General features: G+C 50.4%; 1 protein-coding gene across 4 annotated transcripts in view; it reads right to left on the reverse strand.

The window, feature by feature from the left end:
• Positions 1-16,511, reverse strand: part of ZC3H18 (zinc finger CCCH-type containing 18) — a 42,796-nt gene that overhangs the window by 17,723 nt on the left and 8,562 nt on the right. For 2 of the 4 annotated variants that reach the window (XM_070388566.1, XM_014477201.2), the window contains exons 3-8: positions 12,100-12,184; positions 11,342-11,410; positions 4,205-4,353; positions 3,800-3,892; positions 2,996-3,153; positions 542-659 (exon numbers count right to left, since the gene is read on the reverse strand). In XM_070388566.1, coding sequence (XP_070244667.1) covers positions 542-659; positions 2,996-3,153; positions 3,800-3,892; positions 4,205-4,353; positions 11,342-11,410; positions 12,100-12,184 — 672 coding nt within the window. The remainder of the gene's footprint in view (positions 1-541; positions 660-2,995; positions 3,154-3,799; positions 3,893-4,204; positions 4,354-11,341; positions 11,411-12,099; positions 12,185-16,511) is intronic. The other 2 variants (XM_070388568.1, XM_070388567.1) reach the window with 1 other exon arrangement.

Consider the following 16,511-nt stretch of genomic DNA (forward strand, 5'->3'; position numbering starts at 1 on the left):
CAGGGCAAGCAGCCAGGTCCTCTTCTCGCACAGGCTCACCGTCTGATGGGGTCCCCAACCAGTCACTCCCCTTTGGCCCTAAAAACTCAGGACTGTCACTTAAGTTGTGGCACAGAAACCGCTAACCTGCTTCTAATGACCTCTTCCAAGCGGCAGCTTCGCGTCAGAGGCACAGGGTCAGGGTCTCAGAGGGTGAAGCACATATATTCATAAACCTACCACATCTAGGGAAGTGCCGACAGGAATGGCCACGACCCACCAAGGGTGGTCCTGAGCCTGAGAGAGGCACACCCCCTGCTGCTGGCATTGCTCACCCACCCCGAGGCTCCGGTGAAAACAGAGCCAGAGCACAGACCAGCTCAGGGAAGGAGCTGTTCCGTTCACCACAAGGTCCGTTCACGGAGCAGAATCCGTTCTGCACAGATGGTCAACTGGGACTTGAAATCAGTACGCCACGCTCATGCAATTCAGCCCATATAAAGCCCTATAAATGAAAACGGGTGATTGAAAGGGTCCACCAGTGAAGTGCCAACCTACACACCCGGTAGTTATGGTACGGCTCGGCCTCTGTGTACTGCACCCGGAAGTTCTCATACTGCCCGCCACGCCAGAAGCGCTCTATCTCATAGTCGTAGTAAGGGTCTGCATAAGGCTCAAGTCTGAAAAAGAGCAGTAAAAGTCAAGCTTATCACTTAGGAACGTTAATGCAAATACATTACATAAAATAGTTGCCAGGATTTAGACACGTTAAAAAAAAAAAAGAGAAAGACTGCAAGGCTGAGTCAATATTAGAAACTGAATATACTAAACAAAATCACAGACCTACAGAGAAATCAAAGGATAACACCTACAGATGGTGAAAACGATTGTGACAAAAACCCAACCCCTTCCCAATGAGAGGAGGAAATGACACTTTCTTAATGTGATAGATACTGATGTTTATACACTGAAGAATTAAAGCCAGCACCTTATTCACTGGAAACAGGGAGGTGTTCCCATTAAGATCCCAATGGGCAAGGAAGGCCAGTGCCTCTGAGACAACCCAGTGTGCTGGGGGCACCACCGCAACCAGACTCCAGGAGCCCCCAAGCCATCTCAATGTGCAAATTAAATGACACCATATGTGAAAGCCATGACATGATGGTGAAGCCAATTCAAGCGGCAAGAAGAGCCCAGTAAGGCACATAGATAATTCTAGACAATAGCCAGTGAGGAGGGTAGAGAAAACCCCATTTAACCAGCAAGGAAGGAGACATACTGAGGAACAAGGTAACAATACATTTAACCAGAAACACGCAGAACCTACTTGAGGAAAACTTCAACACTCTCGACAGACACAAAAGCACAGGTGAATAAGATCACATCCCTCATCTTCGCAAAGGAAAACTGACCATCACCAAGAAGTCAGTTAATTTACAAATCCCTTCATTAATTTATAAATTTAGGGCAATCTCAGTAAAAATGCTGACAAGGTTCTTCATGTGGGTAGACAACTGATCCTCAGGTTCACGTGGACACAAGACATGCAAGACCAGCCAAGAAACCCTGGGAAGGATAAGATACACCCTCTGTGTGATTTTCCTGGTGTCCAGGGGTTAGTACACCACGCTTCCCCTGCAGGGGGTAACGGGTTCAATCCCTAGTCGGGGAACTAAGATTCCTCATGCCACGTGGCACAGCCAAAAATTAGGGGGGAAAAAAAGACACCCTCTGAGACCTCACAACATCACAGATGGGCCAGGTCATGAAGAAACAGATCCAAGGAATAAAACAGGAGGTCTGGGCGCAGACCCTGGTGTGGGTGACAGAGGTGGACCTTCAGCCATGGGGACAGGATGCTCCTATGCCCTGGAAGAGGAGGGCCCTCCTCACACACCGACCCAGAGGACCTGCACGGGGCCTGGAGCCCAGGAGTGTGTGTGTGTGTGTGTGCGCACAAACACGTGCGTGTGTGAGAAGGGGATGGTCACCCAACAGCAGCTGGGCCCTCAAGCTTCTTTCAGGGATTCTTGGCTCCAGACTAACCCTTCCCGTTGGGTAAACTAGTAGGAGAAACAGAGGTGCCCAGAGCTCAGAGAGGCCCATGGCCCCCTCCAGCCTGCACTGCCTCCACAAAGCCTCCGGTGGCTACTTTCTAGGGCATCTCCCCCCACACTCCTGGGGCCCTGGTGGGGTGAACCCGGGGCTGTGCTGCTAGGTGACAGCCCTGTTCGCTCCCAATAGCCAGACAGCTTCCACACCCTCCAGCCTCAGGCCTAGACGGGCGGCTGTGGCAGTGACTGTGGAAACACAGAGCTGATCCCACAGCCTTTCTCTGTGCCCCTGACTGTTGTTTTAGCCGGAAACCAGGGCTGTGCTTTCCAGTAGGAAGGCCCCTCGCATGGTGTTGCTGTGAGACCAGGGGGCTGCTGAAGCCGCCTGCTGGGGAGAGACCTGGCCCGCCCTGCCTGAAGCTGAGCAGGCTGAGTACGGAGTAGGTGCTGGGGCCCGGGTTGTGTGGGGGCACCACACAGCTCCTCAAGGGCTGACGGGGGTCTCAGCCACATGTGCTTCTGCAATCTATTTAAAAGGCCCATGATAAAATGTCTGGAAGCAACAGTGAAGAAACCTGCCACACTCCTGGGTTTTGGGACAAATTTTACAGCTTCTCCTGGTTCCTAGGGAGCCTGGGGGAAGGTGGGAGAGACCTGGGGCCCAGGGGCTTTAGGAACAGCTGTAAACCCCCTCAGAGTTCATAGGAACCCCAATGGATGTGAGCCCTCTACAGTCCCAAGGCCCTGGCATGGCACTCAAACATACCCTCTCAGAAGAAAAACAAGGAAAGTCAGCTGCAAACTGTCTGCAGCACCTCAAGAAGGCCATTCTCAGCCCAGGGGTGTGGACAGGACCCCAGGCCCTGGGAACCTCTGTGCTGCTGCTCCCCAGAGCCTGGGCCCCACCCAGCCGGGGACGCTGAGCTCTCAACGGGGGAAGCAGAGGCAGAACCACTCCTTACGCTGTGTCTCTGACATCTCTCGTGATCCGATAGTTCCAGTCTCGGAAAACTTCATTTTCTTTGTCAAACTCTCGCTCATCTTCACCAATGGTCACTGTAAACCTTTTCTCTTCAAAATCAGGCTCCTGTTCTTTTCGAATGGTTGCTTTTTTCAAAACCTACCATTGTAAAAAGAGAAGCCAACACTGTTACTGCTAAGGAAACACAGGGTGTCCTATCCTGACTGACCCCTGATGCCTGGGCTGGCATGCCAGAGGAGCATGACCAAGCGCCCAGTAGGGATCTGCTGAAGCTCTGTGCTGGGAGGCACACGGGACCCCACAAGGGCCCCATCCCTGGAGGCCCAGCACACCCTGCACTCAGCTCACCTATGTCTGACTTCCTGTTCCTAGTCCTGGCCTTGAACTGGGGGCTCCAGACATGCACTCAGTGAGGGGGCAAGGGAAGGTTCTCTAGGCAGGAGAGGCACCCAGAGTGGGGTGGAGCTCGGGGAGTGGGCGGGAACGGCTCTGCTTTAGCCGGTCATTTCCCTGAAGGGAAGGCCCAGAGCCAAGCGGGGTAAGCCTGGGCACCGGGAGCCAGGTGCCAGGTACCAGGTGTGGCTGAGGATGAGGGAGAAGGGGGAGGTGGGTGAACACTGTGCTTCCCCAGGAAAGATGGCTTCTCCAGATCCAGAGGCCACAGGGGAAGCGGCATGGCCCCGGCCTCTGGATGACCCAGCAGCCTCGGAGAGGCAGAAACGCTGGCTTTGTGCGAGGACCACCACTAGTGCTTTCCTTCGCAGGCTTTCCGCTGGTCTGTTACCTCCTTTGCGTGCCGGAGTCCTCGTTCCCAGGCACTCTCTGTGGGGGGTTCTGGAGGGGGTGGAGGCAAAATTTCATCTACTACAGGCCCGCCCTATAAGAAACAGTAAGCAAAAAGTTACAACAGGAAGCAAAACTTAGAAATGCGGGAGCAAAAATATCAAGTGAAACCCCAGCGGGTCCTGCCTGCTCTCCTCTCTCACCCTCCCTCCCTTGACTGGCTGCCCCAAGCCTATGGTGGCCTCTAGCTGGGGACAACCAGGGGGTTGGAAGGGAGCTCTGGCCTCCGTGGCAGCCTAGAAATGTCTTACACACAAGATGTATTCATGTCTTTGAGCTGGAACATCACAAACAGAGTTTAGATGTGATCTGCCAGCAAGGAATGGCGTTCATGGTGTTCACATACCCATGGGTTGGCAGGCATCAGGGGGTGCGGTCCGAGCGGCGGGGCCCCATTGGGGGGGAAGGGCTCGGCCTTGGTGATGAGGGAGTAGTTGCCCTTGTCGTTGACCCCAGGGTGTATGAACCTGCAGTTCATGCCCCAGGTGCAGTTCCCTGTGGAAACAAGAGGCAGGTCGGGGGGCCTGGCCCATGTGCACAGCTCAGCTCCCCCTGCTCCACTGGCGACCGGCACGACACCCAGGCAGCGGGCCGAGCACAGCCCTGTCCATCCCACGAGACCATGCAGGCAGGCCTGGACAGTCTGGGCCGCCCTGCGAGCAGCACCTTAGGGCTCACACAGGACCCTGCCCCCACAGTCACCATGAGAGCAGCTCATCTCCCCTAAACAGAGACACCCAGAGCATCCCGGTAATCGGGGTGGCCCTGCCTCGGGTTTCACAGCTCAGGACATACACACCCGAAGGTGCACAGACAGGGTTGTGATTCTGACTCAAGAGAGCCCCATACTGAAACAGAAATCATCGAGAAGTATGAGAGCGATCAGAATTCTGCCAGTTTATGCCAGGGTGATCTTTACCAGCTCTGTACATCTGCATTTCTCCTAACAAGCCACTGCAGGCTATTTCTGGTACTTAAAAAAATGGGTTAGAGAGAGAACACATAGACAACTATAATAAATGCGGTGTTTATACTTTACAACAAAGAACTAAAAGGGTTGACTTTTAGCATTATTCAGCAACAGAACACTAAGATTCAGGAAAACCACTTAACTTTTCAGGACAGAGAAGACTACATTTTAAATTTAATTAGTGAGTGAATGGTTTTTTTTAATTTAATTTTTTGAATAGGTAATATGTGCACAGGCTTAAAAAATAAATATGGCATATAATATCTAAGTGGTTTTAGAAAACATTTTCATTCGTTAGCACGTAGTTAAACTGTAAGCCATCTTTTAATATATATTCACTCCTAAACAAAATATTTCATTTGAATATTTCTGTCAAAAAAGTTTTTCCTTATATCATGTAAATTTAAGAGAAATAATCATTTGATATTTAAGGAAACACTAAATTTTACCTTTTAAACATTATGAGCATTTCAATTTGTATTAAAACCAACATAATAACATATGGCTCCAAATTAAATAAGGAATAAAGTATGCTTAAAAAAAATTGCTTCTCTGGGAATGCAAAAATAACCAACTAAGTTTATAATTTCTAAAAGTGTTTGAGAGATCACATGCAAGACAGAGACTGGGAAACACTACAGGGGCTTCAAAACCCCAGAGACTCAGACAGTTTTAAATAAAAAAGAATATGCAGTCATACATCTAAATAAAGAATTCCAAAATATCCACTTATTCATCGCCTGACTCTCATAAACTCCCATCACAGTTCACACTGCTCATGCAGTTAAAAAGTAACAAAAAAATTGCAAGCACATAAAAATATTAACAAAATAAACCACAGCATTTCTATAATATTTAAAATCTAAAATAATCTAATATATGGGTGGGGGTAAATGAGTATGTCATTCTTTGTTCTTTTTGTATTTGAATTTTCAAAACAAAACAAAAACATCACCCCTGACCTACTAACAAAAAAGCTCTTTGGTTCCTCAGGTTTTAAGGGCAGGGAGGAGGAGCCGGTGAATGAGCAGAGAGAGGAGTTGAGACTGCCTGTGTCTGGGCCCAGGGCCTCCAAAGAGACGGAGGAGGCTGCTCCAGGAAGTGTGGGCGGTCTACATACATGCAAGGGCAGGCGTCCCGCGCCTGCAGGCAGGAAGAGTGGCAAGAACAGTGCAATCCCACCAGCCTTTTGAAAAGTGAATTTTCAATTATGCAGAAAGAAGTCTATAAGGATACACCCCAACTGTATCAGGATAACTGTTTTGACTCTCTGTCAGCACACATTACTTTCATAATTTAAGAAAGCAATTTGTTTGGGAAAAAAATTCTCCAGGAAATGGAAGCAAAAATAGATTTACAGGTTTAAAAACTCTCTTCTGCTTCTAAATGAAATTTTACTACCAGAAAATTTATGTGGATTGTGAATGTATGATGAAACAGGATTACAGTTCGGTAAGGGATCTGCACAGACAGGGACAGGAGCCCAAAGGGAACAAGCAGAGGACTTGGCTACAATCCAAGTGGTGCCGCCAAAGGTAAAAAAAAAAAAGGACACAGTGTAGTGGTGGGTGGGAGGGTCACAGGAATACATGTCAACAAAGGTGCCTGTCAGACACACACACACACACACACACACACACACACACACAGCCTGCCTCAGTCTTAGCAGACACCAAAGACCCAAACACAGATGACAGAAAGCACGCCCCACACAGCAGACCCAGGAGCCCCTGTCGGTCAGAAACACCACCAGACCTTAAAAGTTCTGACTGCTAGTCTGACCAGAGGGCAGTGAGGTGCCTCTGCGGGCATTTCTAACCAGCATGGCACCACACCTGTGGTGCCTCCCACAACAGCGGAGATGATTTTACACTCTCCCTCTGGCTTCCACACAAAATGCTTTCTTCACACTAGAATTTTAAACAAAGACTTTCTTGTTTATAAACAAGACTTATTTAGATATTCCTCGGTCCCATTTCCTGTTAATTTGAACAACTCAGAATAACTAATAAAAATAGGGATTGTCAAAATAAGTTTAAAGTGCTTCATGGTTTTTTAAAAAAATACTTCTTGAAAACAGAATATATAAAAATCTAATAAGGAAAAACCCAAGTTCTACAAATGTTTCCTCTAAAAGGCATAAAACTCAGTGAACACAAACTTAATGTAAGAACCCAGAAGTCAGTGCGCCCCTCTTCACAGAACTGTGACAAAGACAGACAACCAGGTCATCTGTGCTGAGCTGCTTCGACTTCTTCAGGAATAGTCATTATTCATTATGGTAGTTGAAAGAATAAAAATAGTTTCTGGGCTGCTTCTTTATAAATGACAGACTTGAAAACAGTGGTTTGTGTAACTTTTCGGTTTCAGGATCCCTAAGAGTCTCCATAATGATTTTATTTATTGATATTAAAACTGAGAAAATTTGAAGACATAAAATATAACCTATGTAATTTATGTTAACAATATTTGTTAACATAAAGGTTTTATCAACATATTTTGAGGAAACTTAGCCTGTTCTGGGGGTGGCTCAGGGGAAGAGTTGCAGCCGCTGGGAGACCCTGAGGCCTCTCCAGACTCTGCATGCCCTCTGAGGCTTTGGCCAGGAACTCCCCCACCCCTGCCACTGAACTTCTCTGACTCCTGGGGGGCTCCATCTTGAACTGTGAATGGCTTTCTACCCAGGTATGACTTTGTGACATCACACAACAGTCGCTTGGAAAAGTCATCAAATCCTGCAAAGCTGTCAAGTTTCCTAACGCTGATTTTTCACTTGAGAGCCTGACCTTATCAGCAGCCACTGTCCTGGCCTTCTCAGTGTCCTGGAGGCAACAGGACTGGGCTCATGGCCACACCTGGCAAGCCCTCCCTGGAGGCACCCCTCAAGCTTCAGGGGCAGCGAAGGAGCTCTGTGAGTGCTTGCAGTTTTGTTAGAAAAGCAAAAAGACACACACTGAGGGGTTGTGGTGGCGCGAAGGAAATATTCTACACCTGGACTTTGGTGCTGGCTGCACAACTTGCTAAACTAATAAGAACCATTCAACTGGACACTTAAAGTAGATGGATTTTATGGCACGGCAATTATACCTCAATAAAGTTATTTACGAAAAGACCTAACCTCAAACTAATCACGGACGCTGTTTCACAGCATGTGCAGCACATGGCCCCTACCGAGTGGTGCACTCAGTCTCACTGAGGCTCTGACTTCAGGGGCCCCTAGGTCGCAAGAACATACCTGGAGACCTCCTGCCTTAAACACCAGAGGATACAGGGGTTAAAAAATGGGCAGTAAGCACTTCTCCAAAGAAGATTCACAAATGGCCAAAAAGCACTTGAAGAGATGCTCCACATCACTTATGAGAGAAATGCAAATCAGAACCCAGGGGAGACACCTCACCACACCCATGATGACACTCACTATTGCAAAACCAGAAAATGGGCGTCAACAAGGAGAGAGCTTAAACCCCAGGCGACGTGGTGGGATGTGAAACAGTATAGCCACGTGGACAACAGTAGGGCAGTTTCTAAAACTTTCAAGACCTAACTACCACACAACCAGGCCATCCCACTTCTGGGGGTATACTCAAAAGACTGGAGACGAAGGTGTCAAAAAGACGTCTGCACACCCATGTTCCAGCAGCATTATCACAACAGGTCCAACAAGGAAGCAACCGAGGTGCCCACTGACGGGCGCTGGGCTAGCACAACGTGATCCACCCCCACCATGGACTGTTACTCCATCTTGACGCTGCTACAGCGCGGTGAACCCTGAGGACACTGTGCTGAGTGAAATGGGCCCATCACAAAAGGACGAGACTGTACTTCTGTTAGGCACACGGGGTACTCAACTTCACGGGGACAAGGTGGGCAGAGGCCGAGGGCCGGGAGCTTGTGTCTAGTGCAGACAGTTGCAGGTTCCCATAATGAAAGGAGCTCTGGAGGCCCATGGTGGTGATGGCCACAGTGAAGGCCAATGAAATGGACACTTAAAAACAGGTAAGATGGTAAATTTTATGTTGCGTTTTTTACCACAATTTTATCAAGAGGAAGAAAGTGGGGGTGGGGGTGGGGGTGGGGGCAGGAAGAAGCAGACACAGGAGGCCTGGTCTGCAGAACAGGCTGGGTGCTACTGACAGCCAAGTAATCAGAGACCCAGGAGAAGGACAATTGACAGAAAACGCTATTTATGCCTTTGTGGACATAACTTCATGTTTTCATGACTCAATCTAAGTAGGTAAGAGGTGAAAATATACCATAAACAAAGTACGGGTACTTTAAAATGTTTCAACTTGTATTCCTAAGTACACTGTTGTTCTCACTGGTTACAAATATCAATGTGTCCATTTGGGCAACTTCTGCTTCTGCTAAGTCGTTTCAGTCATGTCCGACTCCGTGCGACCCCATAGACGGCAGCCCACCAGGCTCCCCCGTCCCTGGGATTCTCCAGGCAAGAACACTGGAGCGGGTTGCCATTTCCTTCTCCAATGCATGAAAGTGAAAAGTGAAAGTGAAGTCGCTCAGTCGTGTCCGACTCTTAGCGACCCCGTGGACTGCAGCCCACCAGGCTCCTCTGTCCATGGGATTTTCCAGGCAAGAGTACTGGAGTGGGGTGCCATTGGGCAACTTAACAATCTGCAGATCACAACCTGTAATAGAAATATACCTAACAAACATTGTTTAAGTATTTTCAAATTAAGATATAATTCGCATACTATAAAATACTTCTATTTTAAGGGCACCATTCAGTGGGTTTTAGTATGTTCACAAAGTTGTGCAACCATTGCTACTACATAATTCTAGGACATTCCACCTCCCAAAGTGAAACCCTGTACTCAGTGGCTGCCCCTCTCGCTCTGGCCTGGACAGTAACCAGCCCATTTTCTGTCTCTATGGATCTGTCCACCCTGGACAGTTCCCATAAGTGGAATCATACAATATGGGCTGTTAGTGACCAGCAGTGTCCTCGGGTGCAACCATACTGCTTTTATTATTCCCTGGTATGGAAGGACCACATCCTGTTTATCCCTTCACGAGCTGATGGGCATTGGAGCTGTTTCTACTTTCTGCCTGTTGTGACTATGCTGCTATGAACATTTGTGTACAAGTCTCCGTGTGGCTCAGGACACACCTAGGAGGGGAGCGGCTGGCTCAGACGCAGCCCTCTCCATCACACACTCTGAGCAAGCTGTGCCCAGGGTATAAGGTTCTGTTTCTCCACATCCTCACCAGACACAGCAAACTTTATTTTACAGTGACTCTTGCTATTGGAGAGAACCGAAACGCATTCATCTCAACTTATAATCTTTTAAACTGCATACAAGCAAAAACGTTTACACTCACAATTTCTCCTAAGGAAAGGCAAGAGATATGTCTCAAAACATCCAAAGAAGTATCTATCACATTATTCTATAGAATGTATAGAATATTTGGGGAAGGGTCACTATAAATTAAAAAGTATATTTCTGAAACAAGTTACTGAATGTGGCCAATTAAACTGCAAAAAACACTGCTTACCAGTAGCTTCTGACTTCTCTACCAAGAAAGGCCTGACACTTTGTGTGGGAGGTGTCACTCCCTGAAACCCCACCCGGGCACTCAGTGGGATCTGAGGCCCCTCCCCTGCTGTGCTATGACCCACCCCCGCCCGCAGACGTCCTTGGAGAGGGCACCCCCTCCAGCACACTGCGATACTCCTCTGGGTACGGCCACCAGCTTCGCTTTGTAGTGTGTGTGCTTCTGGAGCTAAATTCTGGCAAGTCCTTCAGCAGTGAGACACCAAGCACCTGACCAGAGCTTCTGTGCCCTCAAAGGTGGATGCTGCAGCCTCCTGCTCTGCTGCCACGGGGCCTCTGGCAGGTCCTGGCCGTGGCCAGACTTCTAACCACAAGGTCTGTGCACAGTGCTATCTGGAAATGATCGCAGCACATGTGTGTGCATGCGTGTGTGTTAGGCTCCACGGGCTCCATTGATTTACTCCAGAAATTCCAGAGACAGACTGAACTCTCTATGGCAAGAAAGTCTTTGGCTTAAGTTTACGTTTTCTGAAACACTGACACTTCAAATACCACAGGCTTTGAGAAGCTGTAAGCATTTACTTTCTAAAAGGTGCTGCACATTCATCTGCATCCTTAGGGTGGCTGTGCTCCCATCCAGGGAATGGCGCACATGGCTGCACAGAGGGGCCACCCCACAGCAGCAACGAGCAGCACAGAAACAGCACAGCCAAGAGGACGCGCTGACCAGGGCCCCGAGCGCTCCCAGGCGCTTGCATCCTTGGTCACCTTGGTATGAGGGAAGGGCTCGTTAGAGGCCACCGCAGGACGGGGCTCCACCGCCGCCCCCCACCCCGCCCCGCCCCCCGTGCAGGTGCACGCGGCCCCTGGGAGCCTGCCCTCGGAGCCTCCCCCTACCCCTGGCGTCATGGCAGGATTCTGGATCCAGAAGAAAGGAGTCTGGCCTCCGGAGCAGGGGGACTGTGCGGTACTAGAGAGATGAATATCATATATTTTGTACCTTTAACCTGGCCTCTGAATGGTATGGAATTTGATATTGGTGGAGGAGTGGACAATGGTGTCACAACATCTGGAAAAGAAGTACAGGAAGCTCTCGTGAACGTTAGGCTGCACAGGTAGGCTGGGTCAGTGCGCGAGGTGTCTAGGGTCACAGCAAGCCTGGGCAGAAGACCTTCCTCCGGTGCAAGGGGCCGCTCCATCACAGACATGCCGGACGGCGCTGTGCCGGAGCAGCCCCGACACACGCATCCTGGGCTTGAGAGCCCCTTGTCACACCTTCTCTGTCACAGCCACTCAACTCACTCCGTCCGCTTTGCAGGAGCGAGGGGCCTTGCTGACTTCAGAGGCCGACCCTTCTACAGGCTCCATTCCAGCCTCTGACACCTGGTAACAAGCGGGAACTCTCCTTGCAGAGTTGGGAAATGTCACAGCTGGCGGCTGGGGCACGTGGCCTTAGAAAAAGGACCACTCAGACGAGGAGTGATGCTGTCTACAGTGGAGACACGGGTCTGTGCTGGGCGGATGGGCTGGAGCCCAGGGTGAAACAAGCAGGCTGGCTGCCCTCCGAGCAAGGCACAAGAGTGACCAGGAAAGGCCCACGGCTGAGAGCGAGGCTCTGCCACTGCTACCACCAGAGACGGTCACCGCGGCCCCGAGAACAGCCCTGCCCAGGCTCAGGGCTGAACCACCACCTCTGTCCCGGGAATGGCCGAGGTCACACCAATGGGCCACACAGAGGCCCCTCACGCAGACAATTACCTTTCATGAAGAATCGGCAGGTGGGACGAGGCCTCACCTTCCTGTCACTGGGGTCCTTCACCTCACCCTCCTCCAGATCATCGTCCTGAAACAGAGACAGTGTCATCAAGACAAAGAAAGTGTCATCTTGACAAATAAGACAGACTCATCTGAATGAGGTGACGAGGCGGGAGGGACACCTACCAATGCACACGGCACTCCCTAAACCAGAAAGGGTATGGCCACGCGACTCACGTGGCCACGTTCATACACACTTCCAAACCTGAGACTCCTCCTCATCGGGCGATGGGGATGATCAAAGCTCACCCACAGACTGCCACGTCACAGCGAACACCAAGAAACAACGTTCTGTGATGTATGTGACGTGCGACACAGGCCAGGCTGTCATCACAGTTCTCTTAATTAGCAATTCTGGGCAGGAAATGGCCACACTTCAGGTTTTTAATATTTTTTACACTTAAAATTTATAGGACAAAATATTTTGTGTCATTTAAACTAGGCACTTTCTCTAATTTACAAGTCTAGGGCTGAGGAGGAGGTAATTTAGGCGACTCAGGTCAGCAAGCAGATCCGCTTCAGCTTAGACCTGGGCCTTCTCTTTCTGTTCTGGCCCAGAGTTCCTAACCTTGGTTTTACAATGCAGGAGGGTTTCAAGACCACAGTCGGGGTGGGTCTCTCCTCCAGGAATTTCAGAGAGCAACTTGGACCACTGCTCTGCACTCTCCCCAGCCCCCAACCTGTGCCCCTGAGCTGAAACCCCAGCCCAGGATGGCCCCTAACCCGAACAGGGATCCAGCGCCCTGTTGATGTAGTTAAGATGCTAAGTCCAGGATAGAGCCCCTCCTGGTCCACAGGCCCCAGACCATTCCAGAGCGCCCTCGTGTGGTCAACACAAGGGAACCACAAGCAGGGCAGAGGCCTGGGAGACCCTCCTCTCATCTGGAGCACTGCCCTCGTCCAAATGACTGCCCGTCCCACTCAGCTTAGGGACTGCTTCTGGATGGGCACCCACACCCGTGACCCCTCCGCACACTCCCCACAGCTCTGTGACCGCGGTGAGTCTGGCCTGACCATGTTCTCGCCTCTCCTCCCCGGCGGGTAACACACAGCCTGAGTCAGAGGCCCCACAGCCCCCAACCCCGGACACAGCCCCAGCTGCCGAGGCTGCTGATCAGATGGCGCCATTCGCTTTTCTTTGCTGTTGCTCCAAGCGCAGCATCGGACTCACCATAAACACTTTTCATTGAGTGAAGAAACACTGGAGACAAACCCTGGACTTAAGGTGACTTATTCCAAAGCTTAAATATTTGTGTAATTTCTGCCTTAAAAACACCAAGTTATTAAGAAGTATTTTGTAAAAAAAAAAAGAACAGATGCCTGAGAGCTCTCTCTCTTAAGAGAACCAGCAGAATGATTTCTTTTAGAGAAAGTAACAAGTTTTTTTAAAGGTCCTGAGAATTTATTCACCTAATAACTGAAAGTTTGTACCCTGTGATCAACATCACCCCCTGGTCCCCCCACCCCCGTCTCCCAGCCCTGTCCTCCTTCCTGCTTTCCTCAGGCATGGGTCCTACACTACCACCTCATGTGCTGTCACGGGTCATACAGATGCTCACATCGGAGCTGAGAGCGGATTCTGTTTGTTCTCATCAGAAAAACAAAACTCTTTTGAGAGGTCAGAACTCATTCAACTCTTCTGTTTTGTTTGGAAATCAATGCACAGGAATTGAAATGATGAGCACAGAGCAACTGCTTTTAAAAAACCAAGATTCACAGCCTGTGCACTCGATCAGGTTAGAGATCTGTTTCTGCAGAGATGTTACTCTCAATATTCACAAGAGCAATCAGGAGCCAGCTGCCCAGCTCAGCCACTTCTCAGACGCCAGACGAAAGCATCAATAAATCACCCAGCAGGAGAATATTCTCAATCATCAACTAACCATTCATTTAGCACAATGGCCTTTCGAGTGACGAACACAAGGAGTTCTGAGATCTTATAAAGGGTTTCAAGCTAATACAACTCAAGAAGGATGTCCCTAAAGCCAGCCCCCAGTGCTCCCAGCACCAGGTCAGGGCTGTAACTGGCAGGAATTCCAGTGGGTAGCCCCTGATCCCATGACCTAGAGCAGAGCCAGCAGAGAGCAGGTGTCCCAAGAAGCAAACTGGTGGGTCTATAAACAGCTAAAAGGGCACCAACAACTAACTTAGGGAGCTTGCGCCAGGCCCCTCTACAGTTTACAAATCTGGGGAGAACAAGGTAACTCCTTGGGTTGAGTATGCATGGGGCACAGGGCATGAGGTGGCGTGGGTTCTCCTCCTGCTACCATGACCGTGGACTTGGCCCCCCAGCCCCAGCCCTGCCCTCCTCCCCACCCTTCCAGCATCCAGAGCTCCCACCCAGGCCTTAGGGGACACACGTGGTGGGTGATCAGCATCGTGACAAGAAAATCCCCTCAGAGGCAACACGTCAAATGTGAGCAAGGGGAGCACAGGTGACTTCTACCTTCTCCTTTGTGTGGGTTATTTTCCTTAAAACAAAACAAAACCACAAAGCCGGGGTATGACCTCAACAACAAAAAGAACTCATTTCCAACCCAGCACCTCCCCGGCCACAGCAGATAAGGAAGCAGATGCAGGCACGTGCCCCAGGGCACAGGCCCAGGGGCCAGCGGGCCAACCAGGGACTCCTTGAGCCCACAGTTCTGCACCTGTATAGTGAGGTAGCAGTTCAGGTCTATAATCCTGCATGCACACCCTTCGGGGCCAGAGACGATGTTCTGGTCTCCAATCGGTGATGGGATGTGGAGCAGCACCTGTGAGGGGACCCAGGACCTGTGCACGAAGCAATAAACACAAACCACAAACAGGTTCCAGCATGTTGGGTGCTGGCTGGAGCGTAGCCTTCCTACCCCAGAGCTTCTGGGCTGCTGGGCTAAGCAAGCACAGTGGTCCAGCCCCCATTAGCCAAGCAGAGGGAGGCGGCAGGCCTGACTGAATCCCTTGGGGCCAGGCCTCCGCGGCTGCTTCTCCGCCTCCCACCAGAGGGCAGTGCTGCGAATGCCCCAGATTCCTAAGCCCCTAAATCCTTTGGTAGAACATACTATATGTCCAGATGTGAAAGGAGCAGGCAGAAGTGAACATGAGAAAAGACAAAGCCCATATGCAAAGAAAAGGCTTCCAAGGTGTGTTCATCCCTGGCTGGGCCAAGAGCCATCACTTCTGCCTGAGGATCTGTGTGGACAGTCCACTCGGGGTGCGGGCCCTGTCCCGCCGTCTCTGAGCAGCCACCCTACCAGTGCAACAGTCACTGACCAGAGCAGGAAGGGAACAGAATACTCCGCCCCTTCCCAAGTGGATGGCATGCTCCAGGTGCCAAAGTTTTGTTAACCAGATGACATGCGAGACATAAAAACAGAATCAAGTCACAAAGCAGAGGAGACGATGGAAGGGCCAAAGATGGAAGGCCTGGAGTCTGCAAAGGCTCCTTTGAGGGAGGAGGCTCCGTGCAGGACCACACAAGGCACACACGGCCCCTCGCGCCATCCAGCTGTCTGAGCTGCCAGCACAGGTGAGACCGCTGACTAAGTCAAGTTCACCCATGCTTCAGCTGTCCCTTGGCGGGGACCCTCGGCCCCCTCCACAAATAAGCTAGATGCTATAAATAGCTGGCCCACAATCCTGTTTGCAAAATCCCCTCCCACTGCAGCAGGGAAGTGGCACTTCCAGAAGGACACTGGTATCTGAAGGTAGCTCACCAAAGCACGTACAAGTCACTCAAGGCCTGACTTATAAACCACGTGGTTCAAACAAAAGAATGTCAAAGGTTCATTGTACAAACTGATGTCACTACCAAGGAAACCACCAAGAAAGTGGAAAAGCTGGGGAGAGGGAGCCTACTCCCGCCAAACCAACTGACCTGTCCCAGTGACCCAAAGCCTACAAAGCAAAAAAGCAGGTCAGTGTACCCCAACAGAGAAAAGTACTTCTCAGTTAAAAGAAGGGTAAATCACTTGTGTTCTCGGAGGTGAGGGTGCTAAAGAGCAACAGGAACACACACAGTGATGACCCAGTCAGTTCAGACTATGGAATCACAGCAAAGGCACCAAGCCTGACACAACAGTCAGGGGCAGAGCCTATAGAAAGGGCGTAACATCTAAGCAAGTGATCAAAGAATGGGGAGGAGCCTGGAATGCAGGCAGCTGGGCACGAGTGAACCAGAGGGGCTCCCATGAAGGCCCGAGTCTCCATTCGTAGCACCCAGCCCTGTCCAGGCCTGCCTGTCTGGAGGGGCGACAAGCTCTGCTCTGCCTGGTCACACCCCCACGTGTCACAATGAGCCCAGCACACTGCAGGGCCCATGGGGGTGCCTGTGGACGGACACGCCACCCTGTGGCTGAATGAAGCTGGGCCTG

The sequence above is a fragment of the Bos mutus genome, chromosome 18 (assembly GCF_027580195.1).
Source record: "Bos mutus isolate GX-2022 chromosome 18, NWIPB_WYAK_1.1, whole genome shotgun sequence".
In the NCBI taxonomy this organism is placed as follows: Eukaryota; Metazoa; Chordata; class Mammalia; order Artiodactyla; family Bovidae; genus Bos; species Bos mutus.